Raw genomic sequence first — 27,126 nt, forward strand, 5'->3', positions numbered from 1 at the left:
TAGTTTTTATCAAAACATTTCATAATTTGGTCCTAGTTGGTCTTTGTCTATCCAAGACATCACAACTTTCCACATTTGATGAATGTTATAAACCTTCTTAATACTTGTCACTCAATGTCACAATCTTAACTCTATGACTTGTTTTGGAACGAAGCATGATCGACTTCTTGATATAACCATTTCTTCAATTCTTGATTCCTCTTCTTAGACATACAATCGTGCTAAGACTCACTTCGAGGATCAATTGAGATATGGTTCTTAATCATTAAGACCTATCATAAAGCATAAAAGGTACTCTCCCTTCTTCTTAGAATGGAGAAACTTTTATCTTTCTGCCTACTTGATTCTTCTTATTCGTTATACTATTGATTTAAACTTTTTCAATCAATTCAGAATTACACTTAATCTTATAAGTATAATCATATTTACTAAACCTTTAGTAAATCATGACGAATATCTTTGTTACTCTTATGGTGGACTTGATCAACACGCAACTTTGTGTACTCGATCTCCTAGTCCTTCACTTGACACTTTGTCAATGAATTAGTCTAATTTCCAAATATGAAATTTCTCATTCATCGTGCAACCAAGTTGCATGATTCCAAGTTTCTGTCCAATTGAAACTTGGGCGATGAGAAACTCTCCTTATTTGGTAAATTCTCGACTTTCCATAAATAACATAATAAGAACCAAATCCATTATTGCTAATAATAGAAACATTTTAACATCAATTTTTCATACACGCCATTGTAAGGATAATATAAAATTAAAATTTAATTATTGCGGAAAAAATTTGTCCTTACAATGCAATTCATTAAAAAACTATGCTAATACATCTTTCTTAGCAATCTAATTCTAACTCTAAGTGTTAGCTCAAGAATCTAATCTTCGAGAAATGCGATCGAAATCCATTCCTTCACGGTTAGATTCTGCTCACTTCTTCCTTTAAGCTTCCTTTCTTTTCTTCGATCTTACAAAACATCAATTGTAATCTTATCACATTATGTATTAAGAATCTAGAATAGAAGCTTAAAAGAGTTAGTTAATGGATTTTACCTATATTAGAGCCATATGTTTCGACTCTCCCATCTCTTAGATCTCTTAGGTAAATAGGGCAACTTCGTCTCTAATGCCCCTTCTCTTGGCAATAAAAGCAAATTGACTCTATTGGAACATGACATGGAACTACTTCAGACATTGCCTTTCTCTTATGATCAAACTTTTCGATCTTAACATGTCTTTTGTTGCCATTGTCTATATCCATAGAGGTCTTGAAGGCAGATTCACCAATCAACTTTGCTTTTCCATTGCGCCAAAACATTTCTGATTCAGCAGCAATAAGCATATAGGTGAGATCTATAAGGGTCACGTCGTGGTTTATCATATAGTACTCTCTTACGAACTCACTATATGAGTTAGGAAGTGACTGAAGAACCCAATCAACAGCTATTTCCTCACAGACAACGGATCCCAACATTCTTAACCTATCAATGTGTGACTTCATCCCTAGGACGTGTGCACACACCGACTTTCCTTCTTTATGTTTACTTGCCAAAAGGGCTTGAGTGAGCTTGAACTTTTCAAGCCTTCGAACTTGTGGGTAAGGGAGAATAATTGGACGAGGTGGAGGAAGTGAAGGATGATTTCTTGTTCCTCGATCGAATCGTGGAATATCATCTTCATGTGGAATGCTTGTTCCACGGGGTTTGGGAAGACCATAGTTGTCGAACTTTGACATCTACAAAACGGGAGAAAAAAGAATTCAAGTTAGTTGATTGATTGAGTCCTTAGTAAATCACCCAAATGAGATACTAAGGCTAGGACCCAACACAATATTCTACAACTCAGGAGAGGGATGCCGTAACCCAAATTGCAGAACATTTGAAGGTAAGTGAATGACGATTCACTAATTTCCACCATTAAAAAAACAAAAAGAAATTTAAGTTTTAAATCTATGAAAACTCCTAGATCCTATGAGATTCATTGAACATTTCAATGACATGTTTAAATCTCGATATGTCCCTCTTGTTTGTGACTGGGATGCCGAGGATCACAAAGCGGGTGTGAATAACCATGCAAACTACATGGTGCCCTCACATGTTACAGTCACCTATTCGATGTGCCGGTAAACCACACACGCTCCACCGAACTATGACAAACATTGAGTCACCCTTTGCTACCTTTGCTTAGAACCATTTAGTGTGCCGGTAAACCACACACGCTCCATTAACGTCTTCGCAAGGGCACAAAGTGTAATTTCATGGAATTGCATCAATTCACTTTTGCCTAAGTAACTAAGATTGAGAATTTGTAAAACATTTAGTTACTTTTGTATATCATTATACTTATAATGGAAGGTTTTGTCCCATCCTACCCGTTCGGCTAACGACCCTCCACTAGTCAAGAGTGCGGTGGGTAAGAGTGGATACCCATTCAATCGCCATTTTATAGGCAATTTCCTTAAACACCCCTTATAGACCAGCTTCGTGAATGAGGCCTACTAACGGTAAGACTGACTTTTACTCATACATATATACAATGTTAGACTTTTAATGTTATATATAGTATAGGGTGTATTTTACAACTTTTAAAATACTAGGTGGTCAAATTTAATAATCATACTTTTAATTCAATTAAATTGTAAACCTAAACTTTTATGGATTTATTAAACTTCTATTAATTATACACCTTAATTAATTAATAAAACCATAAGGGTGTGATTTGAACTTTTCAAAACAATACTAGGGTTTTAGAATTCAACATTCCTAATTAAACTTTTAATCAACTTTTAAATTCCAAAACTTGAGGGCAAGTTTTGAAACATTTCAAAGCATTAGGGTTTAGAATTTAAATATACATCAAAATCAAACAATTAATCAAAATTTAAATTCCAAAACTTGAGGGCAAGTTTTGAAATCTTTTTCAAAACATTAGGGTTTTAACTATTTAAATTTCAAAACAACAAAACTTTTGGGTTTAAATTTAAACTATAAAACCTAAAGGGGAAAATATGAAACTTTTCAAAGCACAAGTATCAAATAACAAATAATCTAAATTAACATTTAATCACATAATTATCCATATTTGATTTATTTAATGATTTCTTGCAAAACAATTTACCAATTTAATCAAAATAATTAATCAATTATCACATAAGGAAATACATATTTTATTAATTGATAAATATCTTCAATTAGATCAAGAATATAGTCAAATATATCATAAAATCGGATTTATATTGATCTAATATGATAAGGCAACTATCCTTAAGCAAAACAGCAAGAAATCCCGGTTTTCCCTCCATCTGACGAGCCGACTCGCCGAGTCAGGAATGGACTCGTCGAGTCAGCATGGACTCGGCGAGTTCATCTATGGACTCGGCGAGTCAAGCCTCCAGAAACACAAAAAACGAATTTTTCAATCATATAATGCATCAATACAATAGAAACCAGTCTAGGCTCTGATACCACTGATGGGTTTTGGTCCTAAGAACATCCTATGTGCTCATACAAACCCTAATGCTTGGATCTAGGTTTCTCTATTGTACATGCAAGTTATCCAAGACTATAAGCCCTAATTCTAGCATACAAGCAATCATATTAACATAAGAATAGGTTTAAGATATTACCTTGATTGTTATGTAGTAATAACAATCCCAAATCTCCTTGTATTGACTTTAGAAAGCCTAGAGTCACAAATGTCACTCCTCTAATGGTTCACAAACACCATAAGCAAGAGGATGAAGAGGAGAGAGGATGGAGGCTGCCCAAAAATATGTGAAACCCTAGAAGGTTGCTTGTCCACCTTTTTGGGTCATAAGGGGTCCATATATATAGGAGGCTATTAGGGTTATCTAACAAGGAAACCCTAATTTGGATGCTTAAGCCCTAAGCAACCCATGGATCCCTTTCCTTAAGGCCTTGGACGATTTATTATGGGCTTCCCCATAGATTTCGTCCACTCCTTAATACAAGGCAATCCATGGCCCAAATTGCAATTATCTTATAATTATAATTCCAGTCCCTTAAGTTTAATTAATCTCTTTTAGTCACAAAACTAATTACCAATTAATTATTGACTAATATTAATTAAACAATATGATTTCTCCTTTAATATATTATTCCCATAATATATTAATAAATCATATTTAATCCTTTCTCTCCATAATTCATCCTATCAAGTTGCTTTGGTGAAGGCAACCCAAAAGGACCATGCACCATCGGGTCAAGTACATACCAAAATAGTTATGGACGTAGACACTAATCCAACAAAAACGTGTACCAAACCCAATAACCAACCCAAATTGATATTTGTGGCTCTTCTGAAGAATCAGTTAAACAAGTCACAACCCTTCAACATCCAACTTGTACAAAAATAGTCCTTTATAAATTAAACTTGCACTTAAATAAACCCAAACTGTAACATCCATAAAATTCATGCCAAATTTAAACTTTTAAAAACATTTCAAATACCAAGAGTTATTACAAATTTGTTCAAAATAGTTTCATATCAGAGTATCCCAGAAATCCAAATCAAAATATGAGGAAGTGTACGGTCACGCCTTCGCCTTCCCGCGGTCATCCGATGTACCTGAAACAATAATCGACAATTGTATGCTCGAAGGCTTAGTGAGTTACCCCCCAAATACCAACCTCATACAACCATAAACATATCATATAACAAACACAGAAACACCATGCATCTCGAGTCTACAGTGTGAGTGTGTAACGCCCGTAGATCAGGGCTAGTCAATTTAAAGACGATAAGCGTCAAAAATGAGTTTCTGATAAAAGATTATTTAGAATGAATAATCTTAACTAGGTTATAGTATATGTTACAAGGATTCCGTACATATAAAGAACGCCAAAATCTGAGTTATAACGAAGAAGTTATGACCTGTCGAAGTTTCGCGACAGAACCGGCACGACGCCGAGTGACGTAAAATATGAATTTAAGTTAGAGCGATATTTAGCCTTAGCGATCTAAACGAAAGTCGTAGATTTCGTTAAACCGAGAGCGTGCATAAAAGGAACGCCCAAATCTGACTTCGTATGAAGAAGTTATGATTTTCTGAAGTTTCGACGTGGCAGTATGCAGCCCGAATACTCGATTTAATATCGAGCGGTTTTTAGCCGAAACAATCTAAATGAGAATCGAAGATCTCGTTGTTAGTAGCGAAACAATGAAAAGTTAGGCGAGAACGGACGTCAGACGAAGAAGTTATGAATTTATAACGAAGTTTTTCTGTCCCAGCCTTCTAAAAATAAATAATAAATATAAAAGTCAAAATTAGCCGACGGAGTCTAAATGAAAGTTATAGAGTATGGTCTGACCTTCGCGTGGATATAAAGAACGTCGAAAACGGAGCTCGTATACGAAAGTTATGCAATTTAGAAGTTCGACGAGTCAATTACGCCCCGCGTAATTTGAGTACGCCCCGCGTACTCAGGCGGATGCAAGTTGCCTGACCGATACTCGAGTGCCACAGATCGACGCATGCAGTGACGTCAAAGTACGCCCCGCGTAACCGAGTACGCCCTGCGTAATTTGAGATTACGCCCCGCGTAATCCCAGACCCTTAGCCTATAAATAGAACTCGAAATCAGCCATTTTCTCTTGTTCAAACTCTTCCCTCTCTCTAAGTTTTGCCTCGATTTGCGTGAAAATCATATCTCGAAGCCCCGGTATCATTCCCGAGCCCCGAAGCGAGATCCGAAGCCCCGAGAATCCCGAAGAGCGTTATTCCCGAGCCGAAGCCCTGCCCGCGAGGAGCCAGTTTTTGTGAAGATCTTCCAGATCTACGAAGAGACACTACTTCTGCAAGACGTAGTGCTGTCAGATCATCTTCTGATCAAGTGAGTGTATAGTCACTTTCATCTTACACATAAATATGAAGTATTTTATGAAATACGTGTTATGTGTATATTTATATATATTGTTGTTTATATGCGTAAGTGCATAGTTACTTTCTTCTAATACATAAATATAAAGTATTAGCTATGAAATACGTGCTATGTGTTATATATTAATTATCTAATTGAGATGGATTTGGAATTGATGTTTTTATACGGGTGTTAAATGATTTAAATTGTGTTTGTATTTATATCTACAAAAATGTTGGGTAGAACATGGGTAGATGGAATAGTTGGTGACGATGCGACTTCGTGCCTATTGTGTAAGACCTGGTGACTATGAGACGTAGTGCCAATTATATGAACCCTGGTGACTATGCGATGTAGTGCCTATTGTATAAACCGTGGTAGCAAATGGACTGTGTGCCAGTCCCTTAGGTAAACCCTTAGGAATGAATGAAGAAAGTATAATCGATTCTTAGGGTAAAACCTTAAAGAAGATAATGGGGATGGGTATTTGGGTTGATTGTTGATAATTGAATATAATAAATGTATTATTGTGGGTTGAAAACCCTATATGCTCACCAGGCTCCCAAGCCTGACCCACTCAGTTTTCTTTGTATCACAGGTATCAATACGAAGACATAATTCACTGAGAGAATAAAGGAGATGTAAATCATTAGTGTAAATAAATGTAAGTTCTGTTTATGCTTATGTTCCTGTATTGACGATGACATCCCAAACGTTTTAAAATGAATAAAATACGTTTCTTCGAAAATGTATTAATAACGTATTTATCATGTTTTTCTGGGGACAAATTCCGCAACACTTTTATTAAAGAAGTACTCTAATTTTTATAAAGCATAAACAAAGTCGGTCTTTTCTGGCCGTAAAATTGGGGATGTCACAGACTGGTCCGCCCGCACCGAGCCTTCAGTCCACATGGTCCACTCTCTGAGTCTACAGTATGACTGGACCGCCCGCACCGGGCCTACAGTCTATCTGGCCCACTCTACGAGCCTCGGCATGTCTGGACCGCCCTCTCGGGGCCTTCAGCCTATCCGAACTGCTCGTCGGGCCTTCGGCCTGACTATGTGCCCTCTTGGGCCTGCAGTGTATCCGGTCTGTCATGGTTATGTTGGCCTACATCACTAAGCAGGACTCGCCTCAACCCAACCCCCATACCAATCAAACATGCATGTGCACATAAATATCATACGCTAGCATGTATATAACAAATAATCATATCGATCTAACATATCACTAACACAACAACCATCCTATAACCAGGATACCGACCTAACCTGTCACTAACATAACATTATCCTATATACCGGGATACAGACCTAAACCAGGTCACTAACACAATACCATCCTAACTACTAGGATGCAGATCTAGCAAATCAATAAACATATCAAGCAAATACTCGGATACAAATCTGATAAAGGGCCGACCTTGGTGCCTTAGACCCTGTTGATATAGTGAGGATAACCCACCTCGAAATTCCGGTCTGAACTGAAGTATAAACTCCCGAAGTGCTGTCTCACCGAAAATCCCGAACTATACAAAATAACGAATGCCGAGTCAACATATGGGCTATGAATCCTGACTAAGGGGTCTATATAGTCCATTTTGTCTTTTCTTTAATTTGGGCCAAGGCCTAATAACAAAACAAAACCCAACACTAGGTAGGCTTTCCAAGCCCACTAGTGGTCCACTAATGGCCAAATTTGCTAAATTGGGCCCAATCCCCTAATGGGCCTTACCCTAAGCCCAAACATCTTCTTGGCCCACATTATCTGACTTCTAATGACCCATTAAGGCCCAAAGAACCAAAATCCCTTACATGACCCAAATTGAGGCCCAAAACTCGCAAGGCCTATATTTGATGAGTATGCTGGGTGTACTCCTATGTACGCTGGGCGTACTAGTTAAATGGTGAGTACGCTGGGCTTATCTGCATGTACGGTCAGTGTACTCCCTTGTTAAATCACTTTCCTATTAAGTGCTTAATACTCCAATCCAGAAGCTATAATCACAGATCCAAGTCCTTTTCAACGTCTTAATCCATAAAGTCACTGACTTGGTGACTTTGCATGACCCTAATAAGCCCAAACTCCAAAATAGTATTCCGTTCTCATAGAAATGATCTTAACTCATGCATGAATCCAATAAGACATACAAGACGGCAAATTTCTGCCTTAGGGGCTCATTTTGAACTGAGAGTGGCAACTCTAGGTCCAGAAATCAGATTTGAACCATAAAGTTCTATACTTGGGACCAAGATGACTTCAAAATCAAACTACAATAGATCTAAGCATTCTTGATGAAAGTTATGAACTTTATACCTCCAAAGAGTCTCAAATGATGATGCTATTCCAAATCTATGAGCTCAAACTTCCCAAGTCCTTCCTTGTCAACTTCTTCTTTCCTCTTCCAAACTTAAAAACACTAAGATGGCCTCTCAAGATCAAGATCACACAAGAATGAAGGGATGAGATGTTTTAGGGTTTTTCTGAGGTTGGGGAGGCTGATAAGGACGCTAGGGTTTGAGCCATAATGTTTCTTATATAGTGGTTAACCCCCAATTTAGGGTTTAGGATCTCTGAGAGTACGTTGGGCGTACTTCTCGTACGTTGGGCGTACTCCTCCCACACCCGCGATCATTTAACCTTTTACGTTGGGCGTACTCAACTAGTTGCCACCTTTTCATGCTTGGTCCTTTCTTTCCACTTCCTTCCAAACTAAGGGCCAAAAGTGACATAATTCAAATCCGAGGGATGAATTTGAAGCTACTTGAAAAATAGGATGTTACATCTCTCCCCCACTTAAATTCGATTTCGTCCTTGAAAAATAGGATGTTACACCCACTTTGATACCATGATAAGATACAAGAGCACACCAGGCACAACATCAACACCCTTTTTATTTCAAAGCACCACTTGGTTTTCAAGAAACTTACAAGACAAAAGTCGCTACAATCACACTCACACTCAAAAGTATACTAAGAACACGTTTGTGTTACAAAGAAATACCAAAAAAGTATCTAATTTAAGCTAGAACTACGAAACCCTAGCTAAGAACAACAAAGAACAACAAGAGCATAATGAGATAGGCGTATAACTATCAGATGAAAGCAGTATGCACAAATGAGAGCTGAAAGACATTAAATACATCAGGCACATAATTAGGGTCAAACACGGGTAAAACCCGTACCAAACCCAAGAACCGACCAAAATTTAGATTTGCGCCTCTTTTGAAGAAACAGTTAAACAATCCGCAACCCTTCAACATCCGACTTGTACAAAAATAGTCCTTCAATAAATTAAACCTACATTTAAATAAACCAAGAAACAAAAAACACAATTCCAAACAACCTTTTATGATAATCTTACACAAATAGCAACAAACTTCCAATACTTTCAACAAGTTCCATGGTCACAAATGTAAACCAAGTTAAACCACTTCATAAACATCTAGTTGTAGCTTACAAAAGCTTCACTTTTGCTTTTTAGACAACTAACTGCAAGAAATAACAATATATTTTCACTTTTTTATTTGTTATCGCATCGTCTTTTATTTTTTTCTATTATATAGTTGCACTTTGAAAAACTAAACACTTTATATTTTGAATCATCTACCTAATTACAACAATGTATTTTTTTTTCTTATGAGGACATTATACTTTAAAGGATCATCTCAATGAAAGTTGCTTTTGTATTTAGATGACATTGTTATACTTGGGTAGGTTTTTCAAAATGAAATGTTATACCTAGGCGCAATTAGGATGATATGGTGTATATATATATATATATATATATATATATATATATATATATATATATATATATATATATATATATATATATATTGCATTAAACATCAAATAAAATGAAAACCATCATTTTACAAGCTTAGCCCGGTTAGAATCGTGTCCTAGAAGTTAGCAATGGTGCCATAGAGGAACTCTAGACCACAACGCAGTTCGACAATTGCCTAGTCTACTGTTCAGTCGACTCATCTGCAACCTTCATATTTTATCCTAGGGTTCAAATGCTATATCGATTAAAGGGTGAAAGTAAATTATGTTTTTATTATTATTATTATTATTTTTTTTTTTGTATTTTTCCCTAGTATCAAAACCTCAAATATTTGTTTTCATAGATAATCTAAAAGATACAATGGTAAAAGTGTACATATTTTGTTTGTATTTTGATGTATGTATAACGAACCTAAAAATGAAAAATCAAATGATTAATGCATTGAAAGAGTAAAAAAGGATTCATAATATAAGGTTACATGTTGATTAGATTGATACTTGTCTTATGCTTTTGGAGCTCCCCAACAACTTCCTCAACTTCTAAAAGCACATTCTAATAAAACAAGAACACAACAATTTCCCAACATGAACAGTTTGATTTATAACCAAATCAGATCGTTTTCATGTACAAACACACTAGAAATCTCACTACAATACACCTATTCTACTCTATGTTATGCAACACTCAAATACAAAAAAGATTAAGAACGAAAAATGAAGAACAATATAAACCCTAATATGTAAGCTATTGGAAAAGACAAGAGAGATATGCTACTGATATGTGTGTTATAGAGAGATACAGTCTAACTAACTAACTAACCCTATATATCTACCATTAAGTATATATACCTATAATTACTCCGGTAACTTTCGGCTTTAGCATATGGAACCACTACTCTCCACGTTTGTTAAATATGTCACAACCAACTACAATCTCCATAATATAATCTCATCTTAAGCATTTCTATTTAAGTACTTGTAAAATTCTAGCATGACTCTTTAGCCCTTCAACAACATTTATCTACACATCAACCATTCAATAGCTTTCATCTACGTTGTTTTAATTTGTCTTTACTAAAAAGGACAATCAAACTTATTAGTTACAAATTTACGATAGATGAATCATGAATGTGAAGAAATAATCACTTTTCTCAACACATATCACTAACCTATGTTTTCCAGTGTTTTTGCCATAAAAAAATTCAAAACTTAGGTCCATAAAAATTAAATCTAAATATGTTTTAGTGACACTTGATACTCAATTTCGAGTGACACCCTATCCTCTTCATCAAAATTGCATTCTCTTTGCCTCATTTCTAATATATCATAATAATCATATGCTTTTTTTTTTCTTCTTCTTTTGTTTCTTTCTAAACCAGGATGTTAGACGTTCTAAACTTTAGTGACTAAATTAAAGTAAGAAAAGTGAAACTTTGCAATAGTATAGGGACCGATTTTGCAATTCTAACTTTCTAAGTCAAAAGTTCATTAATCACTGTGATCGCGGTTAAACTTATTACAGATGAGAGTTGGGTGAGCGGACAGATCAAAGCTACGCCAGCCACAATCACAGCCCGCCTCTTTCTTTTCTCGTTCTCTCCGCCCATCAACACCGTTACAGTTGCATCGTATTGTATCACCCCTCTTCTATTTAATCATCTCCTCCATTTCAATTCCCAACTCCTATACTCTACAATCGAAAAATGGCTTTCGCCGGAGCCAAAATTATCCAGCCTTTCGCTCTCCACGACTCCGATCCCTTTAACAAGGCAAAATTATCCACCATCACCAGTTCGTCCCCTTTCCTTGGATCAACCCGGAATCTCCGCCTCCTCCAATCCGCGCCAACTGCTCAACCTAGACCTGCTTCTGCTTCCCGTGTCGTTGCTGCTGTATCCGATGTTTTCAAGGAAAAGAAGCTCAAAACCGGTTCGGATCTCGTGCGTTTGTGTTTTCTCTTACTCTTTTTACTTACTTGCTTTCCCAATTTCCTCTTCCCTTTTCTTTTCGGCGATGGCAGTTAGGTCTATATGTAATACAGAAGGACATGAGAAATGAGATTAGTATTATTATGAAATTGATTTTTGTATTTTACTCTGCAGCTTCTCACCAAAGAAGAAGGTTTAGAAGTATACGAGGACATGATATTGGGGAGAGCTTTCGAGGACATGTGTGCTCAGATGTATTACAGGGGGAAAATGTTTGGTTTTGTCCATTTATACAACGGGCAAGAAGCTGTTTCCTCAGGGTTCATCAAGCTGTTGAAGAAAGAGGATAGTGTTGTGAGCACCTACCGTGATCATGTTCATGCTCTAAGCAAGGGGGTGCCTGCTCGTGCTGTGATGAGCGAGCTGTTTGGGAAGAAAACAGGGTGTTGCCGTGGTCAAGGTGGATCCATGCACATGTTCTCTGCTGAACACAATGTTCTTGGAGGGTTTGCTTTTATAGGAGAAGGCATCCCTGTTGCCACAGGTGCAGCATTCAGCAGCAAGTACAGGAGAGAAGTGTTGAAAGAAGCAGATTGTGATCATGTGACATTGGCATTCTTTGGAGATGGGACTTGCAATAATGGGCAGTTCTTTGAGTGTTTGAACATGGCAGCTCTATGGAAATTGCCTATCATATTTGTGGTGGAGAACAATCTGTGGGCAATTGGGATGTCCCATCTGCGTTCAACTTCAGATCCAGAAATCTGGAAGAAGGGTCCAGCTTTTGGGATGCCAGGTGTCCATGTTGATGGCATGGATGTGTTGAAGGTGAGGGAGGTAGCAAAGGAGGCTATTGGGAGAGCTAGGAGAGGAGAAGGCCCAACTTTGGTTGAATGTGAGACTTACAGATTCAGAGGACACTCTTTGGCTGATCCTGATGAGCTTCGTGACCCAGGTGAGTTGCTTTTAAGATTTGAAATTTGTATATACATAAGATTTGAAATTTGTTGTGATTGTATATTTGTATTGTGAATTGCAGCTGAGAAGGCTCATTATGCAACAAGGGATCCAATAACAGGATTGAAGAAATACCTGATTGAAAACAAACTGGCAAGTGAAGCAGATTTAAAGGCGATAGAGAAGAAGATAGATGAGGTGGTTGAGGAAGCTGTGGAGTTTGCAGATGAAAGCCCTGCTCCTTCAAGAAGCCAACTGCTGGAAAATGTGTTTGCAGATCCAAGAGGGTTTGGAATTGGACCTGATGGAAGTTACAGGTGTGAGGATCCTAAGTTTACTGAAGGCACTGCTCAGGTCTAGTCTATTGCTAAGCTTTTGTTTCTTTACTTCTCATGTTGTCCATCTTTTTATTATTATTATTATTATTATTATTATTATTATGAACTGTTATTCAGTTTGGTGATCAAGTTACTACATAGAGTTCTATATATGATTCTGGTTTTGTTTTGTTGTGTATGAAATTTTGTGGCCTCATCTTTGCTAAAGATATTTGATTCGCCTTTTTCAAAGGAGTTAGAGACTTAATGTCTCTGAAAATCTGAAAAGAACACCAGAGAATTGTATATTTTGGAAAAGAAGGATGGAGGGTATTTGTTGGGAGAAAGGGTAAAATGGTCATTTATTGGGAGAAAGGGTTTAATTAGCACAATTTAAACTTAGATGGCTAAATGAGAAATTGATAAAAATGCACAAGCATACCATATAATAGTGTTCTTGTGAATGTATATTTATCATACGACCGTTCAAGTTCGATATCACTTTTTTCAAGATCAGTATTTTTTTATACAAAATCTATTAGCTCTCCATAAAGAAGTGGGTTGGTATCATCCACCAATGGAAGTATTTCTTGGTAATATGCATCATCATCTTTATCAACATAGGTAATATCATCTTTACCAACATTTGTTGTCATGTGTAAAAACAACATTGTCACATGTAGCAACATCATCATCATCAACATACTTATAATGGATTGACATAATGAATTTGTCGTTGTACCAATGTTTAACATACAACTATTTAAGAATTAATGGTCGTACCGGATCGACTTAATGAAATTGTGGTTGAACTGATATTTTGTATAAACATGTCCAAGAAGATATTGAGAAACCATTTGATAGATAAAAATACATGCTTGATTGTTGTTACCTCTTCTCCTAGATTGGTTATCACTAGAGCCCTCTCCCACTAGATCATTTCTCAGTGGAGCCTTTGCCATAAGATCGGTTCCTACCAAAATTTGTTTATTCGCTGCATTGTATTGAAGAGTTGGAGTCTTTTCTACTGGAGCACTATATATATATATATATATATATATATATATATATATATATATATATATATATATATATATATATGATCAAATGAGAACGCCTAAAAGGTTGAGAACGTGATAACACTTATCAGCCAATCATTTTATTAGGGTATTTAAGTAAATTTGTATTTAATATAATTTTTAGTTAATATAATACAATTAATAATCAATATATTATCCATTAATATTTATCTATAATTAAGGGATATTCCATAGTTATCGTTCAAGGAGATATGGAATTGAAGATACGATTTCCAGTATACCATTTGTGTAACATCCCAATTTTCACGTCCAAAAATTTCGTTTTTAAAACATTACTTAGAAAACATTAATAATTAAAACATTGTTTAATTAAACCATTTCACATCGAAAACCAAATTTGAAGTCCACAACATTTGAACAACCAAAATATCAGAGTATCAATCCCAGAATAAACTCATAACTGCGGAAACAAGAGTGTGTGTAATAGGCCGCTACCGCGCCGGCTCCTTCCCCTTTGAAGCAGAGATACCTGAAAACCAAAATTGAAAACCGTAAGCACGAAGCTTAGTGAGTTCCCCCACTGTACCACATACCATATAATCACATAACATACATATATTGTCAGGCATATCTGGGTGCCCGACCTACCCCTTCGGTCCTCTCGACCGGATACTGCCTAGCATATCTGGGTGCTGGCCTCCCCTTCGGTCCTCTCGACCGGATACTGCCTAGCATATATGGGTGCTGGCCTCCCCTTCGGTCCTCTCGACCGGATATTGGGGAACTATTTCTCCCCTTTACTACTACCACATAACATGTAACACAATATCGGATTCTATCTATCATGGTTGGGTATGACTACCCCTTCGGCCCTACCGACCGGATATCTCGGGGACTATCTCCCCCTACTGTCACTAACACATAGCATCATATCATACTAGCACATAAACATAACACAGGTAGTAGTAATCCTTAGATGAATATCACAGAGACAGTCATCTACATACAACTCCTACTGGTGGGCCGGCATTGTGGCCATAGACCCACCGCTACTGGAAGGTAACTCACCTCGAAGTAGCTGCTGATCTGATCGGGAACTGACTGTCTACTGCTGCTGCTGCTGCTCCGGAAATCCTCCGGCTGTAATTCCCACAACATACTCAATCAAACACTGCTAACTGCCCTTTGGGTAAAATTACCATTTTACCCCTAATCATGCCCTAAGTCAAAGTCAGAGTCAACTTTCAGTTGACCCGACTCGCCGAGTTGGCTCGCTAACTCGCCGAGTCCCTGTCCAATCGACTGACCTGGATCCCGTCTCTACTCGTCGAGTTAGGCGTTGACTCGACGAGTTCTCCTTCCAAACTGATGTTCAAGTCCTTCATCCTACTCGCCGAGTTGTATGAACAACTCGTCGAGTTCATCTTCATCCGATGAACACTTATGCTGAGACTCGCCGAGTTGTATGAACAACTCGCCGAGTCTGTTCTTGATCTAAGAAGATTACCTTGAACTCGCCGAGTTCCTTCATGGATGAGTCCGGCTTCCAACTCACTGAGTCACACCCCGTGACTCACTACTCTACTCGACACAACGAAAAGGGGACAAACTCGGAGACTCGCGAGCAGACTCGCCGAGTCAGATGAACGACTCGCCGAGTCGTTACCATACAGTCTCTATATGGTCGATTTCGCTTGAATCCAACTTATGCTATCCACAGATCTGGGTTCCTAGAGCATGAATAACACGTAAATTTTCCAACTTTACGTGTAGATACTCACTAATGAGGGTTTTAGGGCTCAAAATGCACCAAAAAGGGTAGATCTAGGGTGTACATGCAACATGGGTCCATAAAGGCAGTAGATCCAAGCTCCTGGAGCTCGATCTCACCTAGATCTAGGAGTTACCCAACTTATTACGAGTCCACAAGCATACATAAGCTTAGAAATGGATCAAAAGGGCTTTAATGGAGTTATAAGGAACAATAAGCATGAAAACAAAGGGGGAAATCGAGTTTTACCTCAAGGGAAACTCTGAGATTGCTCAAAGATGGCTGACCTCCTCTTCTTCTTCTTGATCCACTATTCTCCCTTTTCCAAAACTTCAAAACACACTAGGAATGCTTCAAACTCTCAAGGAATAAAGCTTTGAACGAGGGGTAGGGCTCTGAGGGTGAATGGGGCGGAGTTGGGGCGCAAATGGTCGTTTAAATAGGGTGCAAACCCTTGGAAATTAGGGTTTCATCAGACAGCGCGGACTCGCCGAGTCCATAATATGGACTCGCCGAGTCGCCAACTTAACCGCATCCCAAGTCTCGTCTCTACTCGGCGAGTCGGGCCTCCAACTCGCTGAGTCCAAGGCCAAAATACAAAATACTTAGATATATCTTACATACCAGGAACCAGGTGCTACAATTTGTGATTCAGTCAATCTACATTTGTATCTGTAACATCGTTTACGGTTGAAGATAATAACGTTGGAATTTGTTAACCCAAAATATCGATGTCGGACTGTTTTGATTACAGTAGCGATGATACCAAAGATGATGATCAATATGGCGACGAAGCATTCGACAATAATCAATATAATGAAGACGATTTCTATCATTCAGATGATCAATACAGCGGAAGAAATCAATTATCTGATTATGCGAGTGAAGGTAACAAATGAGAACAACATCAACATCTTTTAAATACAGATCGTGTATTACAATCATTATTGAATTTTTGTATATGATGAATAAGACCTGTCATTTATTCAGTACATATTTGTATACGATTAATCATATACGTTGTATGTATTAATTAGTTAATGCTGGTGTATATCACAGATCGTTGTACATTGTTTCTTAAGTTTAATACAATGTTGATTAAGTTTGATTAGCATTGGTGATTATGCGTTAATACGATTAAAATGAGTAAACACTTCAACTTTGATTACAATGTTGATTAAGTTCAATTAGTGTTAACAGACCAAGATCCAACAATTCTACATGTCGTTGAAGCAATATTTCCTACTTCTAATCATCGTTTATATATGTGACACATTATGAAAAAACTACAAGCCAAGGTGTGTATATTTTGGTTAAAGTTAACACGCAACATGTTTTATTCAGCAATGATTTACACAGTTTACATATTTTTAAAAATGATTAGCATACATATTGTTTATTCATAGTTAATCTTATAAAATTCTAACTTTTTTTAGGTTTCAACCGATTTTTTGAAAAACACTGATTTTCGAAAGCGTTTTACTAAGCTTGTTTGGAATGTCTACATTGAGCCTGAAGTCTTTGAATCAAGGTGGAAACTTCTTATGAGAAAATTTAAACTACAAGACAAAAGATGGTTCAAAGACATGTACAGGGATCGAAAGCTTTGGATTCCAGCCTATTTTAAAGACATGCCACTACACGGTCTGATGAAAACTACTTCAAGGTCTGAAAGCGTCAACTCATTTTTTAATAAATACTCTAACTCTGGTAATTTTCTTATCTATTTCATGATGAACTACGACACCGCAATTGGAAAGCAACGAAATGCTCAACAGAAACTAGAACATGATACAAAAGAGGCAAAGCATGAAATGACGCTTCCAAGTGGATTACTAGAACATGCAGTTGCAGTTTACACTAAATTTTTTTTCTATGAGGTCAAAATGAAAATATTTAAAGCAACCTGGTACTGTTCTATCGACAGTGTTGAAAAGATTGATGGGTGGCAAGTTGTTATGATTACACAAACGGATTAGAGCAAAGAGATGAAGATAAAATGCAAGGTTATATTCATTGTTTAAACGCTATTCATTAGTGATCATACAAGTATATTATATCATTATTTTTAAATTACATATACTTGTTTCAATATTATGCAATAACCACCAACTAATATGTTAATTCAATCAGTTACCAACATACATTATTTTTATTATACAATGTAGGTTGAACTAAAGTTGCCTGAAAAAGAAGTTAAATGTTCATGCAATGCAATCACTTCATACGTACTGGCATTTTGTGTCATCATATTTTTGCTGTATTGAAAAACAACCATGTTGAAGAGATTCTAGAGCAGTATATTCTAAGAAGATGGAGAAGGGATGCAATTTCCAGCCATTTGCTTGCCATGAAATATGTTGCCATGGAAACAGAAGATGACACCTTTAAGCTTCTAACAGAGGCATACAACAATATTGAATACTGCTTGGATCATTTCAAAAGAAGCAAGGAGAAATTGTTGGAATTTGTTGAAAAAGCACGTAAGTTGAATCAGGCAGCAATGAAGTTTGGCAGTTGAAACCAAACATCACCTGATAATGATGAAGAAGAAATTATTCGGATGCTTGGAATACGCAGCATTCCTGATGAAATAAATATCCATCCACCTTCATCTATACGTACCAAAGGTAGTGGAACTAAGAAAAGAATGGTTAGTGCTATTGAGAAAGCAGTTGCAACTGCAAAGAAAAAAACCAGAATGTGCACAGGTTGCAATCAATATGTTAACCATAATTGGAGGACTTGCAAAGTCAGACCTGCACGAGAGTCAAAACAAGCTTAAAATGGCCCATTCGTTTACCCATTAGATTTTACTTTTCTATTAGATTTGTGAATAAGAATATGTTTCTACGATTTAGTATGTTATGTTATCTTAAAACACCTTCCTTATTTTTAACGTTTTGTTTTATTCAACAATGAATAATAGCATTGCCAAATTTGGTAATCCTAACAGATTAATGATATTATCAGACATTTAAACCTCTGTTATTTGATTAAAACAATTTGCACTTAGAATGATATATTTTTCGTTTCTTGAAATTATAAAAACATCAATCATTATAGACTATAGTCATATACAATTCAAGCAGTATTCATAGTTTATTGTATGATGTTAGTAGTATATCATAATAGCAAATGTTTGTACGATTAACTTTTAAAACACCTATACATCATATATTGATTTACGTTTGCTTTTGGGTAAATTTTAGTCATAAGTTTAACCATGGTCGACTTTAAACCCTTTGGTATAGTCAATAATGAATAATATCATAAATACATTAATTACTTTCAACATATTAATGATATGAAAATTGTTAAATACTCTTCTGTTAAGTTAAAACAATTTGCATTTAAAGTATAACATGTTATGAATAATTCATGTATTTATGCTATTATTCAATATTTGAATAACAACATACTTTAAGATATAAAAGCAACAACAATCATTATAGAATATAGATATATTCATTTAAATTATTAAAAATTCTGATTGTATGGTCATAGTAATATAGCATATTAACAAATGTTTGTTAGTAAGAATCATTCCTGAATATACACTAAAATTATACCAGTCATGTTAATCAACATTTTTTTGACATAATTTAATTTTTCAAATGTTAATGTAAAATTATAACTACTAAAATATCACCATTCCATTACTAAAATTAGCAAACCAAAAGGAACTATTGTACGTTTTGCAACCCAAGTTAATATCCTTAGCATACAAAACCATTGTTTTAAAACTATCCAAAAGAAACCATCGAAGTCATAACTAAAATAACTTTTTTAACAGAATTAACTTAAGTCATCCAATCTCATGTGAATTTGTTCCTTTGCAATGGCCAACAGTTGAGAACGTTGTCTTGAAGGAATCTTGTGGAATTCATCAACCTTTTGCAGCACATAATCCTTTTGCACATTATATTCATGAGTGACGATTTTGTATAAATACTTTGTCCTCAGTTTAACAAGTTGATCATCTTGTGTAGAAGACTCGTTCTTGAACCCAGCTTTAAACTCATTCATACTTCCACCCATATACGTTTCCATGTGACGCATCGTAAACATACCACAATCAATGCTGTTGTTTATTGTTCTCCAAGGCATTTCCAGTCTATGTGGCATCACATGTGAAAACATCTCAGCTTTTGGATGATTATGAGATTTTAAGTAATCAACTATGTACTCTTTCTGAAAATGTAAAAAACATTGTCAACATATATGAAATTTTATTAACTATGTAATGTAAATTTTATTAATCACTTAAAATGATTTGGGGCAACTGACCATATCTCTCATCATTAGGATCATCAACTTTGCTGTTGTCAATGATTACAAACTCTGGGTGTTGTAGATTGATCACGAAAAGGAAAATGTGGAAGGAACGGATGACTGGTAGGAAAAGCTGCAACGTTTATTCATTTACGTGTATTCACTTTATTTAATATTCATATTTGATCAATGATAAATAAACACATAAGTAAACTGTTCAGATATATCTCTTACCAATCCAACAAAACATAGGATTGCGTCCATATCTTCAATAGAGAGCACCAGATTCTCAATGAATTTATCTTTACGTTGACTTTCTGTTAAATCACTTTCAAGATACGAATTCTGTGATCCATTTTTAAAAACTCATTAGCTTATTTATATGTTGTATTTAAAAAATAGTATAATCAACATTGAACAATATTAAATTATACCGTCACATCTGTCTTGCAATAAACTCTTAGAGGCGATTCAGGTGCATGCTTACTTTCATCAAGATTCAACACTTGACTCCAACAATCAATGACATGACCAAATAGTTCACATGTTGGAAAAAAAACTTTCCATGTGAAACCTCTGAGCATAAAAACCATCCAAAGTGTGGAAAACTATATCACTGCAAAAAACGTGACCAATTAATACTATTTTTAATAAGCAACCAACAAAATTAAGTAATTTTAAACATATTTTAAATGCAAGTTACTTTGGCTCTCCCCGGAGAGAGAATATCCTTTATGCTACACGTTTTTCTTGTCGTGGAACTCCTTTGATGATATCAACAGCCCGTATAATGTACGGAGATTTCAGATATTCGGATTTCATGCGAGGCCTGTACCCTCTTCTACTAACCCAATGTTCATCATTGTTGAATGGTACTACATACAAAGGAATTGGCATTTCCATTTTAGATGGTGGTGTAGTCTTAAAAGATTTTCTTCCAGATCTATTCGCGAAGTCTGCATATTCTTGTGACATCTGAATACTACATTTTGCTATCGGGGAATTGTCAAACTGTTTGTGAGTTGTTGCTAGAATCAACGTACGTTCAATTTCAGCCACGTTATCATACCACCATTGAGATTGTTCTGGTTCCTCTGATGCGGAAACTTCATTGAACAAATCATTTACTTTGTTTTTCCATTCTTTGACCAACTGATTCTCAGGATATTTCTTGACAGCATCATTTATTTTGTCTTCCAACACTTTCTTTTGCTGCAATAGCATGTCGTACATCTCCTTTATTGTTGAAATAGTTGTCTAATTAGGTCACCACAATAGAATTACGTTACAAACCGAATAAAAACATTAATATGTCAGTTAGTATTAATTAATACTATAGTAACTCATAATTCAAATGTGAATAAGTAGTAAACTACCTCAACACTTTCCCCACTTCCACTAAAAATTTCATCTCCTTGATTTCCCTACGAAAAGTAATACAATATTAGTTTTTGTACTAATACCTTATTATTTATTAATGATTATATTATATTAATACCTTACACCTTCTACCACTACTTTTAACACCTCCTGCATCATTTACCTGTCAATAATGTATGAATATAATTAATTTAGATTATACAAAATAACAAATTTTAAATTTCATATGCATTATTCAATATAATAAAATATTACATGAACTTTTTCTTGCCCTACATTACTAGTTCCCGATGCTTCATTGATGACTTGAAATGGTTCTTGCAATTCACGCATACCCAGACCTATTGTCCTACACTCTACTCTTTCTCGCTCACGTAGTTTATCAACATTCCAAAAACATATTGCTGGTCTGCCTCGTACAATCTTCACTGAATCTCATCGAACACTTTCTACGTATAGTAACTACAACAAAGACAAATAAAAAATGTATTAATTAAATACACTTTAATGGATCTGCACACATAAGTCTACCAATATTGAATGACATCTGAATTTAAAACAACTCTTACCAGCAGTAATATAATTGGCCCAACATAGAATCCTTTTTTGCTGTTTGGATTCCATGCACTTTTTGTCTCCTTAAGGCAATAAAAAACATATCCACACCAATCAATGTCACTTAGATCCAGGTCTTTCGTGACTTTTGATAACATAGAAAGGTCACATGTTCCCATGCTCATCGACTAACCTAGTGTATTACACAGCAGGACAAAGATGTTTACTTTAAAGAGTAAATCCGCACGTGTTGATTGCATAATAAATTGTTGAACTGCCCTTGGTCTAATATTATCTTCATCATCGAATTGTTTCATCCAAACAATTATCGTGTCGTCTGTGACTTCTCTATAAGGCATGGAATTTATTGTAACATTTCCCAGAGGCAGACCCAACATTTCGTGAATAACTTGCCGATTAATTGGTATCTCTCCATGATGAAGGTTGAGTACCATCCTATCTGCATCAAAATTCCTTACAATATAATGCCCCATAATTGATGCACACCCATCCACTTTCATATTCAACAAATGCCCCAGACCAATAGAAGAAATATACGCTTCCTGTTCCTTGCTAAGGTTATGCATACAACTGTACAAAACATTTGGAGATGTCCGTACTTGTATTTGCCTTGCTTCTTCGGCATCATTTCCTACAACTTTAGGCGGTTTCCTTGCTTTCACTACATTTCCTTCTTTATTCTTTTGTCTTTTAAATTTCTTCACATTTTCTTTGTCATCATTTTTGAATGAAGTATAATGCATTCTCTTTTTCCTTGTTACCACAGGTTTGGCATCTTCAAAATCAGAGTCTTCAACTTCATCAAGATTCTTGACAGTAACATTATCTTTTCCTGTTAAGACATATTTAACACAATAAATGATTATAAATAAATTACAAAAATAATACTATACTAAATTTAATTAAAAATATATCATTACCTGAACATGAGTTTAAAACAACAACTTCATCACCTTTTATTTTACATCTATCAAACCGTCTTTTTGTTCTCAATTCATTTTCCCTATGTATTCCACTATCTTCTGTCATGTCATAACTTTCAATCAAACCTGCCAATATGTAGACAACATAATCATAATTGAAGACACTTTAATATACAACTTACATTACATGAAATCATCATTGACACCTTTTTGTTTCTGTATCTTTTTTTAGATTTTGAAAACCTTGATTTTCCTGCAGCAAACTTCTTCACATTGACTTTGGGTTTCATGTTCTTTTCTATTAATAAATATAAAACAACATAAGTTATTAAAACTAACTACAACATCAAACTCTAAATAAATTTATTTTTAAACAAATACATTACTTGAATCTGAGCTCAAAACTACAACTTTAAGATCCCTTCGCATTGAATTATCTGGTGTGCGATTAACACGTTCCCCCACACCTGTCCAAAAAATAAGACACATAATCACTATAGATTCCAATTGATATTTAACATTTTAAATTTCATTTAATCATCATCACCACCATTTTGTTTTTTAGTTTTCTTCTTAGGTGTTGAACACTTCTTTTGTCATTCTCTTCTAATCTGAGGTTGTACTATTTCGTTTCCTTGATTGTCTTCATCTTCAATATCAATAAGCAATGGATTGGATTCTTCATTAGTGAATTTGCTGAATGCCGTCTTTAGTAATATCCTCTCGCTTTTCTTTCTACCTAATTGTAGAATTAAAACACCTTACTCATTTATAACTCAGAATTAAATCATTAACAACTCAAATAATCATAAATTATCCCTACTAAACACAAACTCAATCAAACACATACCCAAGAACAGAGTAATGTTTAAAATAATCATCACTTAACAAACAATATAATTAACTTACTCACAAAAACCAGTAGGGACTCCTACACCATCATTCTTTACTTAGTACATCATGTACAGGATCAAAACCATATACATACTCAATAAAGTACCCATTCACAATCGAATATGCCTTTAACAATCTACATAATATACAACCAACAACAAGGATTAATACTAGAAAAGTATTTCTGTAGCACAAACAATCAGATTTTACAAATAATCAATAGTAATGACATTTATACCCTTCCTTATTATTTTTCTATTAAACACCATTCACCCTTCCTTATTATTTTTCTATTAAAGACCATTCACAATCGAATACTAACATCAATTACTCCTCTTGTCCTACTGATAATCTATTTACTTTGCCATTCAACAATACGACTCTAAAAACAAAAGCAAAAAAAGCCCTAATTTTTGGGTTTTCGTAACTTTATGTCAGTTCAAAGTAGTCGACTACGACTACACATGTATCTGCATCTTAAAACTTTCAATCACAATCATAAGCGATTAATTTTTAAATACATTCAATATCAGACTACCGTAACTTCGAAACTCATCTACAATTACCATTTTCATTTAAACATTCACATACACCAACGTTTTATTTGTAAAATACAACCTTTAAATCAACAATCGTCAACGATTTAGAGTCACTACAATTCATAATCGATGATATAAAGAAAAAACGAAAAAAAATGGATTCTAGGGTTTTAAGAATCGTTAAAATGTACACATTAACAAAAAATAAACCCACTACTACACCCGTTTTCCACTCAATCGACATTCAAAAAAGATTAGAAAGCTTACTTCTTCCACTTCGGTTGATGATCGACGACATTCCTCCACCTTTAACCCTTCACGGAGTTCTGAATGCACAAATCTCTTTACGGATGAACAGTAGTTATCGAGTGTCGTATAAATGTTTAGCTGTGACGATATTTTGCATTGCAAATACGATCGAATCCTCCAAAAGATTAGAAGTTAGTTGTGATTACTAAAACATAGGAACGATTTCTTTTAATTGTCAAACTTACCTGATATATTCAAAATGGATGACATCATAAAATTACTTGAATACCCTTTTATATTTTTTTAATTAATAAACAATTTAAATTCATTTAATATTATGTTTAAATTAATGATTAATGACATCCTTAGATTTTAAATATTTAATGTACCAGATTTGTTCTCGCGTTCTCAACCATTTAGGTGTCTCATTTGATCATTTCCATATATATATATATATATATATATATATATATATATATATATATATATATATATATATATATATATATATATATATATATATATATAACACTAAACAATTCGGACTTTATAAATGACTTTTCAAGTGTTTCACGTCACTTTCACCGACTAAATCTATAATTTCAATATAAGATTTTTGAAAGACAAACTGATATTGGATTTGTCTTACATGCCCTTCTTCAATTTGACCAAATTTAATAAATCGAGAAAAATTATATCTGGCAAAAAATTCTGCACCGTAGTTTTTAACAAAAGACAAGAAACAACAAAATGATAATTTGTAGAATTTGAAGTCATGTTGTTTTTCTGAGAGAGGATAGCAGACAATTTTGTTGAATTTTTTTATGTTTCAAAAGTAGAACTTATTAACTAACAATTACTAGTTCTCTTAATTTTATAGTAGGAATGATGTTGGATTTTGCAATACTGATAATAGGAAAATACATGATTTTTTAATAAAAGCTAGAGACATGCAAAATTGAAGTTGACAACTTAGAAATACCTTTTACAGATAATCTGCATTCGGTAGATGTCAATGTTCCCATACAATCCTCTCTTGCAACTAAAAATCCATTTGTTTTCCACCCTTAAGGTTTCGTTTGGCGTACTAGCTGAAAAGCTAGCTGTTAAATAAAAAGCTAGCTTATAACTGAAAAGCTAGCTGATAGAAAATAACGTTTAGTAAAAGTAGCTGAAAAGCTAGTTGAAATATATAAAATTACATAAAAAGACATAGGACATGTAAGAGTATGTGTTTCTATAACTAATTAAGAGGTGTATTTGGAAAATTTTTAAAAAGCTCCTAAAAAGCTAGTCTAAGTAGTTTTTCAAAAAACTAGCTTATAAGCTACTTTTTGGTTTACCAAACACGACAACATAAAAAAAAAACTCGAAAAATAAACTAGCTTATCAGCTAGCTGTGGCGCGCCAAATATAACCTAAATGTTAAAACATATTTTTGTAGATGACATTATCATTTCACGGAGGGCATACCAATTTTGCATATGCTATTTATGAAAATGACGGCTATTTTAATGATTTGGTCAACCTTTTACTATTTTTAGGGCATCTCCAACCCACCCCTAAACTCTATTTCTTTCCCATTCTTCTCCAACGCTACCCCATTTTCACCTTCATTTTTGGAGATATGAATAGTATTACTCCATATATGGGGGAATAGTATTTATATCTCCAAAAATAGAGGCGAAGTTTGATTGCCAATTTTAGTCCCTCTCATTTTTATTTTATACATTTCTAGTTTATTTTATCTACTAATTATAATTTAAATGCAATATTTAATATTTATAATATCATGTTTTATACTAATTTATATTAATTAATCATAAATATAGAGTTTAATTAGTAGAGGAGTGTATTTGACAATATATATAAGTTATAAAAATGGAATATTCTAGGAATATACTTTTTGGGATAAAAATTGGGTAGAAAATGGAATAGGATTGGAGATGAAACACTATTTACTCAATTTATGGGGGAAAAATGGAGATGGGTTGGAAATCATCTTAGAGTAAATTAAACGAATGGTCTCTATGGTTTGGGATAATTTGTGCTTTTGGTCCCTAATTTATTTTTTTAACTCGGAAGATCCCTACTATTTGTTTTTGTTACGCGCTTGGCCCCTACTGTTTATTTTTGTTACATGTTTGGTCCATGTCTTACCTAAAAAAACTATTATTTAAATAGAGAAAAATGATGGGATAGATAAGGTAAAATGAAAATATAAGGTTAGAGATGTGTTTATTTAAATAAATTAAAAAATCAAAAGCAAAATAGTCTTTTTAGATAAGACATGGACCAAATGCGTAACAGAAACAAACAATAAGAACCTTTCGAATTAAAAAAATAAGAGAAAAATTAATCTAAACCATAGGGACCATTATTGTAATTTACTCTATTTCTTATAAAGTGGTAAATCGATTTACACATATCTGTCTTTAAGTAATGCTTCACATGCAAATGTAATTAAAAATTATAAAATTTGAACCTTTTAGTACAAATTTCTTTATTACATTACACTTCTGCCTTTTTTTTTTGTCTAATTTGTCTTTATGTGGCAATTTCTTTTTTGATTCCTTATGCTTTTCCAAGTGCTCTGAACATGTC

The 27,126-nt window shown here is 34.7% G+C and overlaps 2 protein-coding genes across 2 annotated transcripts; both read left to right on the forward strand.

Annotated features, from left to right (window-relative positions):
- Positions 1 to 11,184: 11,184 nt before the first annotated feature.
- LOC111902581 (pyruvate dehydrogenase E1 component subunit alpha-3, chloroplastic) lies at positions 11,185 to 13,065 on the forward strand. Its single transcript, XM_023898409.3, has 3 exons — positions 11,185 to 11,613; positions 11,776 to 12,556; positions 12,641 to 13,065. The coding sequence occupies exons 1-3, from the start codon at positions 11,377 to 11,379 to the stop codon at positions 12,916 to 12,918; spliced, it is 1,296 nt and encodes a 431-aa protein (XP_023754177.2). The 5' UTR covers positions 11,185 to 11,376; the 3' UTR covers positions 12,919 to 13,065.
- Positions 13,066 to 17,886: 4,821 nt separating this feature from the next.
- Positions 17,887 to 18,471, forward strand: LOC111902606 (protein FAR1-RELATED SEQUENCE 6-like). The gene is made up of 2 exons (XM_023898426.1): positions 17,887 to 18,169; positions 18,236 to 18,471. The coding sequence occupies exons 1-2, from the start codon at positions 17,887 to 17,889 to the stop codon at positions 18,469 to 18,471; spliced, it is 519 nt and encodes a 172-aa protein (XP_023754194.1).
- The last annotated feature ends 8,655 nt before the right edge of the window (positions 18,472 to 27,126 follow it).

Source organism: Lactuca sativa, chromosome 2 (assembly GCF_002870075.4).
Source record: "Lactuca sativa cultivar Salinas chromosome 2, Lsat_Salinas_v11, whole genome shotgun sequence".
Taxonomy (NCBI): Eukaryota; Viridiplantae; Streptophyta; class Magnoliopsida; order Asterales; family Asteraceae; genus Lactuca; species Lactuca sativa.

Excerpts from the sequence above, each read along its gene's own strand:
- LOC111902606 (XM_023898426.1), top strand. The coding sequence starts at position 17,887 with ATGTTCATGCAATGCAATCACTTCATACGTACTGGCATTTTGTGTCAT. Across the intron at positions 18,170-18,235 it reads GGAATTTGTTGAAAAAGCAC|AAGAAATTATTCGGATGCTT; the intron begins GTAAGTTGAATC and ends ATAATGATGAAG.
- LOC111902581 (XM_023898409.3), top strand. The coding sequence starts at position 11,377 with ATGGCTTTCGCCGGAGCCAAAATTATCCAGCCTTTCGCTCTCCACGAC. Across the intron at positions 11,614-11,775 it reads TCAAAACCGGTTCGGATCTC|CTTCTCACCAAAGAAGAAGG; the intron begins GTGCGTTTGTGT and ends TTTACTCTGCAG. Across the intron at positions 12,557-12,640 it reads TGATGAGCTTCGTGACCCAG|CTGAGAAGGCTCATTATGCA; the intron begins GTGAGTTGCTTT and ends TGTGAATTGCAG.